This window comes from Lygodium microphyllum, chromosome 13, assembly GCF_053477565.2.
Source record: "Lygodium microphyllum isolate KBCC chromosome 13, Lygodium_microphyllum_v1.1.10, whole genome shotgun sequence".
In the NCBI taxonomy this organism is placed as follows: Eukaryota; Viridiplantae; Streptophyta; class Polypodiopsida; order Schizaeales; family Lygodiaceae; genus Lygodium; species Lygodium microphyllum.
This window is the reverse complement of record NC_141147.1, coordinates 80733998-80741683: the sequence shown is the minus strand read 5'-3', so window position 1 is coordinate 80741683 and position 7686 is coordinate 80733998. Positions and strand designations below refer to the sequence as shown.

The following is a 7686-nucleotide window of genomic DNA, read 5'->3' as shown; positions in this document are numbered from 1 at the left end:
AGCGATGTTTAGAAAATGTCTTACTTTGTTACATGTATCGGCTTTCCTTATTGTTGTCCTATTACAACATCGTATATTGATAACTCAAAGATTTTTGTTACATTATAAAATCCTAATATTTCTTTAGAAATAGAAGATAAAAGATAAGGTTTATTTTTCTTTCTGAAGGATTCATACTCAAATTCAAGCTCATTGTGAAGATAATGTACATCTTCTATACCTCTCTAATATAAATTTGGCCATCTCCTCAAACATTTATATATATCAAGCTTGGCATGGAGGTGACATACATATATCTTATACCTCTTTGATGATGATTAGGCCATGTTCATCTTCCTCTCTAACATTGATCTATCCCAAGCCATTCACATAGGCTACTCTACATTTTCTAAAGTTGCTTTTAAGAAATAAGAATACCTCAAATGAGAGTGTCAAAATGTAACATGTTGAAACATAGCTTGAGCCTTGTTAAGGTATTTTGGATCAAGTTTTAATAAAACAAATGTGTGGTATTATTTTAAATTGATCTAGATAAGACCTATTAAATTCTAAGTACTAACTAATCTATTTTGGGTATACCAACCTTTAGACTCTTAATTAAGGATGATTGTCAACTTAAAAGTTTCATGCTAGTTTATGCATTTTAAAGAAAATAAAATATATTAATTAAACTAAATATTTTTTATTATTAATTATTTTCGAATTGCCTCTCTCTATGTTGAGGTTAAATTTCATATAGGGCCCAAACTTGAGTCCAAATCTCCCCAATAAAACATTTTAAATGTGAGTAATGGGATGGGTTATATCGTTCCTTGTCTCCACCTAGCTTGGAGACTTTGGACTACACATCTCTCTAAACCACTCTCCATGAGAATGGTTGGAGGTACCCAAGTCTACATACCATATATCATCATTAGATGAACCATTAACAATCGTACTATCTATAAAATGCTACATGATATATCATTAGATGAACCATTAACAACCATACTATTTATAAAATGCTACATGATAAATAGTTATGTACTTCTATCATCATTGTTTGTATTAATGGTTGCATACTTATCTTGTTACTTTTTTCCATTTCTAATTTCAACCTTCTTTTTAAAGAAATTCTTAGAAATGTGATTTCTCACCACAACGCTAATGTTTCCTACTATCATTCTCTTGTTGGTTAATAATAATTGCTTGTTGGTTAATAATAATTGCAATTTATATAATATATACAAATGCACTCTATGTTTGCAATCACACTTAAAACCTACAAAGTCAAAATTAATAATCTTTGCAACTACAAGTGGTGAACACAATTTAAACCACAATATACCTAAAAACTACTTTCAATCAAATTATAGTGTCCAAAACAAAGGCCAAAATGATCTCAAATAGCAAAAATTGTTGCAAAATTCTGTTATATATGCACTACCCTTTCTATCCACCAAGTCTCATTGCAATCAAAGATTGTGTCTCTCCCAGACTCAAGATTTTACTACAGCTATATTCCAAGAGAAATTAAATAAGTTGGAAGAGTTTCTTACTTTCATTCTGCATTACCTTCACCTCAACCTTCGATTAAGCTACATGCAAGCACAGTACGGCTCTAGTATTATGTAAACAATAGAAAGAAGAGAGAGGTGAAGCAACCAAGAGCACATCTATACTACTATATTATTTTCATTGTTGGTTCAAGAAGCCCCGAGCCTCTAGAGGGATTCCCAAACCTAACCCCTCTTCCCAAAACTCCCCTTTCTAATTAAAACCCCCTCTCTCTCACATGTAATCTTTCCCTCTCTCTTTCCCCTCCCCTTTTTAATTGACTTCTCTCTCTCTCTCTCTCTCTCTCTCTCTCTCTCTCTCTCTCTCTCAATTAGACTAAACTTTCCTTCTTTTCTGCTCTTAATTAAATATTATTTATAACTTTTTTAATTTCAATACACCATTGGAATGTTTTTCAATACACAATTAGAATGTTTTTCAACATCCAAACCTAAGAAAACGATGCACAAAGATAGCTCTAAGACAATGATGTCTACTAGGCGATTGTGCTTATCCTACACGCTTTTGGATGCTTTTTCCTTTCAAGAGTAGTAAGGACAAACTATCTCCGAAATATCATTATTAAAAGTATATATAATCAAATACTCGTATGCCAATTGAAAGAGCATTTGGCATCCTTAAAGCGTGATTTTGTATATTGTTAAAGAGACGTAGCATGCTTTTACACAATGTCCCAAATATGGCGGCAGCATGCCTTGTTCTACATAATATATGCATTGTGCATGGAGAGAATAGTCTGTGATGATTCTAACATTGCAAAGCAGATCGACAACGAAGACAACACTAACCTTCTGTAGCAGCTGCATTGCAAGTGGAAAGATGGGTGATATATTAATAAATTAACCCTCTTTCCACCTTACCACAAAGAGCTAGGTAGAGCCATGGCTCAATAGCATGGTGAAGGAGTTCAACTTCCCTCCTCTCTTTCGGATTACTAATTCATATTCGTTTTATTGGTTATTTTTTTTAAAATATTGTAATACTTTTAATTTTATTAGTCTTTTTTTTCAATTTTATTAGTTAGTTTTTTTGTTATCTAGCATCAATGATTGTGCTTAATCAAGTTCTTAATCAAATATTCAAATAATTATTATTATGCCAATAACAGACCACATTCATAGCATGCCTTCATTCACTTGTTTCGAGAAGTGTCTAATACATAGGTAACTAAAATACAAAAAAAAAAGTAGACATGTAGTTGGGGAAAGAGAGAAATATAGAGAGAGAGAAGAAAAAAAACAAAAACAAAGAGACGAGAGAAATTGGGAAAAGAGAGAGATATAGAGAGAGAGAGAGAAGAAAAAAAATACAAACAGAAAGACGAGAGAAAGTGGAGAAATGGATTGTCAAGCAAAGTTTGCCCAACAATTTCACTTGCCTCACTAAGTTGTCGTCGAGTGACCAAGCATTCTACACACGCACACATACAATGGAGATTTGAGCACACAAGTAAGATGGAATGTCAACACTAAGTGTCAAAAGTAATAACTTACAAATTTAATGACTGGCTGAAAATGCAAAGGCTATATCATTCTCCTACACTCTACTTTACAAAGTAGATAGGGGAGGTTTCCTACTCAAAAGTGGACAAGGGAGTTCACGTCTAGCAAGTAAACAAGTCATATCCTCTCTTGTGTGCAAAGGCCTATGGATGCTCAACCTTTGAATAAGCAGTTTGATTGGTTAAAATCTATAAAATGATCGTTCATTACTTGGTGTATAGTCAGCCATAGATATGTTGTTATTTTACTTCACACTAGATGATGTTAGGGTTCTTATAATAGTAAAGGTAGTTGTATTGGCAGGAAACATTAGCTTACGCATTGCAGGGTTATAAGAGTGCTCGTAATTGTACTGGCAGGAAACATTTGTACGATGAGTGAACCGAAGAAATTCATCCATGGGAGAGAACGTGTACAGATACAATTACAATGTCAAGTTTAACTTGACACCCATACGGTAAAGATGGAGGCGGCGGCGGCGGCGGCTACATAAAATGATAAAGGGGGCGATGCGTCAAAAGGGGCGCTTGTACGTTTGAATGTTGTGAGATGGGATGAGGCAAGGCCAGCTCAGCTTGACCTGAGGGCTTGAGGCGCATTACCAAAAATGAATATTGGAAGGGTTTTGAGGCCCGATTTCGGTCGTCCTCACACCAGATTTTTTATGATACAGAGGAAGAATCAGTGGAGTAAAGGTTCTTAATAGACTGAGAGTAATTAGGCCTGCTCCTGGGATGCCGCCTTAGTCCTTTGGGCCGCCTCCTCAGCCAGCTGCTGCTTCAGAACTTTCCTCAGTATCTTCCCGGTCGGGGACTTGGGAATGGCCTCGATAAAGTACACTTTACATATACGTTTGTAGAAGATCACCTGCAGTCCACACGCATGATCAATTAATCTCAGACCTTTGCTCAGTTGGCGCCGATTGTCAGCATGTATTAAAAGCAAGACAACTACCCCGGGCCCCCCACCCCCCAATCAGGAGTATGAATTAATCACAATTTCACAGTTCACACGCACCTGCTTCGCAACGTACTGCTTAATCTCTTCCGCGGTTATATCAGACCCGCTAGATCTCACCACAAACGCCACAGGCAGCTCTCCGGCCAACTCATCCGGCTCCCTGCATTTGTTATATAGTTCACCGACGATCAGTGAGCAAATTAAAGAAGCATCCAGCACTGATCCTATCGTGTTAATTACTAATCAACTGGTAAACTATGGTTACGAGATGAAAATTAGTTGGCAAATAATATGGTAACTTACGGGACCACTGCAGCGTCGTGGATCCCCGGATGAGCAATCAGCATACCTTCCAGCTCAGCGGGTGGAACCTGAGGCCACATTATATCAGCTATCCAGCGAATCGCGATTTGGCAATTTATTTTACTATCGTGGGTGTTGGCACTCTAAGAAAGCCTTCCACTTTACTAAGTAGCTAGTTACACGGCATCTTACCTGGTAACCTTTGTATTTGATGATCTCTTTGACGCGATCAACGATAAACACCTCCCCGTAGTCGTCGACGTAACCCACGTCTCCAGTGTGGAGCCAGCCGTCCTTCTCGACTGTATATGCGGTAGCTTCCGGATTGTTGAGGTAACCTGAGTTTTAAAGAGAGAATTCAACTGTGTTACTAAGGCGATCTTTGGAAGAAAAACTCAAGTTGTATTAATATAATCATGATTTCATAGGATTATAACTCAGTCGTATCGATATGCTGTGATTTCAGGCATAATCCATCGATGGTGTCAAACGCAACTACACTACCTTTCATAATTTGATCGCCTCTGATGCAGATCTCCCCGGCTTGGTTGTAGGTCAGCGACGCCCCCGTCTCCGTGTCCACGATCTTCATTTGTGCATTTCTGACGACCGTCCCGCAGGAACCTGGCTTGACGGGGCTGGGATACTTGGCGAACGACAGACACATGCATATAACGGGACCCGCTTCAGTCATGCCGTAACCCTGTTAAACCAAAGCCACTCGGGAGTTAATATTCCTTGTATTGCTTTGTAAGGTGCCGTCTTGCTTCAACTCATTTGCTGAGGCACAGATAAGTATAGCAATTAATCATTGCGAAAAGGTTGAATTGCTCACAGGACGCCAAAAATGTCTGCTCATATTGTCTTATATTACATACAAAGCCCCAAGCAACTTGACGGGAAAGGCCTCCCTTAGATGTTTCAACAAGAACCTAAGATTTAGCTTGGCAACCTTATTATGTCATACGTTATATACAAACTTAAAATGGGAAATGCCACAACTAAGTGTTTAAACCCATGATAATGTTCTCCCACTTCTCCAAAACCCACTTACGTTACGTACTTACTTTCCATGACTAATATTTTGATCTTCCACTCCGCCTTCTTAAAAAGATGAATAACTTTCATCCTTTGAAAGTTAGTGAGAAACAACCAACGACATAGAAAAAGCCCAAGTAACAAAGCTAGACCTCTGGATTTTAACATGCATGTAGGAGTAACAGTTCTAACCAATCCGTTTAACAATAAAGAAAATAACCAAACTTATCAAGGGAATCCACAAGAAGATAGCCAAGGGGGTTGCAGTTCAAGTGGTTTGAGACAGTGTGGGTGTGTAACTGGATACTTATGTCCAAACCTAGAGCACACCTCCCAAGCATCTTTCAAGTTTCAAACCTTTCTCAAATTCTTTAAAAAATCCACAAGAAGACAAAATATTCCATCTTCATTGTGGAAAGGTTTTGCATCACTGGTTAGTGTTAATGAAAAGCCAAGCAAAATAAATTGGGCGAATTTAGAAAGAACTTTGAAAACTTTAAAGAATGAGGGATTAGAAAACCATGAGCTTCTGTAAAGCATTTAGTTATGAAATAGAAAACACATTTAATTTAGATTCAAAATCCCTCAAACACTTTCGATCAAAGGTTTTTCGTGGACACTGAGCTTAGAAAAATGACAGAGAATAGCCAAGGACGAGGGAAAAGAAAGAACGACAGGGAAAAGCCAAGGACGAGGGATGATTAGCGCGAGGGGGTACCTGACCAATCACGGCGTTGGGCAGGCAGGCACGGAGGGCATCTTCGAGCTCCTTGCCCATGGGGGCGGCCCCGGACAGCACTTTACGGACGCTGGAGATGTCGTAGTGGGAGACGGTGGGGCACTTGGTGATGGCCAGGACAATGGGCGGGACGACCGCCGCCACGGTGATGCGGTGGCGCTGGATGAACTGCAGAAGCGCCAGCACGTCGAATCTCTGCATGATCGCGATCGCCGACCCGGCCCTCAGCGCGCACAGCATCACCGAATTCAGGCTGAAGATATGAATCAGCGGCAGCACGCACAGCACCACGTCATCTGTCGAGAAGTGCAGGTTCGCATTCTCGCCATCCACTTGCTGCGCGACACTTGTCACCAGGCTCTTGTGCGTTAGCATCACCCCCTTCGGCAGGCCCGTCGTCCCCGACGAGTAGGGCAGGGCCACCACGTCGTCCGGGCTGATAGCCACCTCCGGACAGTCCGCCTCGTCAGCCTCCAGCAGCACCGAGATGTGCAGACTCGTGCTCCCCTCCCCGCCGTCCGATGCCACCGCCCCGTCAACGGTCATGATCCGAATGTGCGCCTCGCACTCCTCGGCCAGCTTCTCCACGAAGACCGACTGCGTGATGATGAGGCGCGCCTTGGCCGACTGCACCTGCCTGTGTATCTCCGCCGGCTTGTACAGCGGATTGGCCGTCGTCACCACGGCCCCTCTCATGGCTGCCCCCAGGAATAAAAACACAAACTCTGCGCAGTTCGGTAGCAGCAGCATCACCACATCCCCCTGCTCTATCCCAATCTTCGCCAGCCCCGCCGCTACCTTTCGTGCGATGCGTTCCACCTCCGCGTAGCTGTACTCCTTTCCTGTCGAATGCTCGATGATGCACGTCTTGTCGGGGTACTGCGACGCATTCTCGAAGACGTATTGCGTTAAAGTTAGGTGGCTGGGTATCTCGATGTCTGGCAAGCGAGATCGGAAGATGTGCTCCACTGGAGCAGGATTAGTAGCAGCAGGCGAGGATTCGACAATCTCTGCGGGACTTGAGGATGGGACAGCAGCGGGCCGGGAGGGAGCCATGACTGCAGCGGCCATGGGATAGCTTGGAACGGAATGAGAGGAACTGCGCGCCTGCTACAATGAGGATAGGAGCAGGCGCACAGAGAGAGAGAGAGAGAGAGAGAGAGAGCGCGAGCGAGCGAGCGACCTTGAGCTATGTAAATGAATACGAAATGAAGAAGAGAAATAGATGGAGTGCAGGCAATGAGAGGGGTGATTGGCGTGAAGGCGAGGATCGTGGAGAATTAAAAGCCAAGGATGGATGCCAATGCGGGCAGTACGAGACAGTAAGGCTTGCGTTGCGAACGCTTATAAGTTCTGCTGGTTATGAGAGAGAGTATAATAAGGAGTGGGCCTCCAAATAGACGTGTGAGAGAGAGGAGAAATTCACCGTGGCTTTCGCAAGTGAGAGTAAGACCAGTCTGGCTTTTGCAAGTGAGAACTGGTCAATCAGGAGACTGGTCTACGGTGGATTGTCACGATGATTACCGGACGCAGCTAAATTTGTCGGGAATTTTAGGGGTAGCTATTCTCATGACTAATGTAGGATGT

At 41.9% G+C, this 7686-nt stretch overlaps 1 protein-coding gene across 1 annotated transcript; it reads right to left on the bottom strand.

Moving 5' to 3' along the window:
- Window positions 1–3385: 3385 nt before the first annotated feature.
- On the bottom strand, window positions 3386–7445 carry LOC148026827 (4-coumarate--CoA ligase-like). The gene is made up of 6 exons (XM_087691351.1): window positions 6079–7445; window positions 4827–5025; window positions 4515–4660; window positions 4323–4390; window positions 4077–4179; window positions 3386–3926 (listed from the first exon to the last, which is right to left on the bottom strand). The coding sequence occupies exons 1-6, from the start codon at window positions 7168–7170 to the stop codon at window positions 3777–3779; spliced, it is 1758 nt and encodes a 585-aa protein (XP_087547477.1). The 5' UTR covers window positions 7171–7445; the 3' UTR covers window positions 3386–3776.
- Window positions 7446–7686: the final 241 nt, after the last annotated feature.

Bases quoted from the DNA above. Each gene is read 5' to 3' on its own strand.
- LOC148026827 (XM_087691351.1), bottom strand. From the start codon at position 7,170: ATGGCCGCTGCAGTCATGGCTCCCTCCCGGCCCGCTGCTGTCCCATCC. The intron at 5,026-6,078 runs GTACCCCCTCGC...TTGGTTTAACAG, and splicing joins CCAACGCCGTGATTGGTCAG to GGTTACGGCATGACTGAAGC. The intron at 4,661-4,826 runs GTAGTGTAGTTG...TTTAAAACTCAG, and splicing joins AGGCGATCAAATTATGAAAG to GTTACCTCAACAATCCGGAA.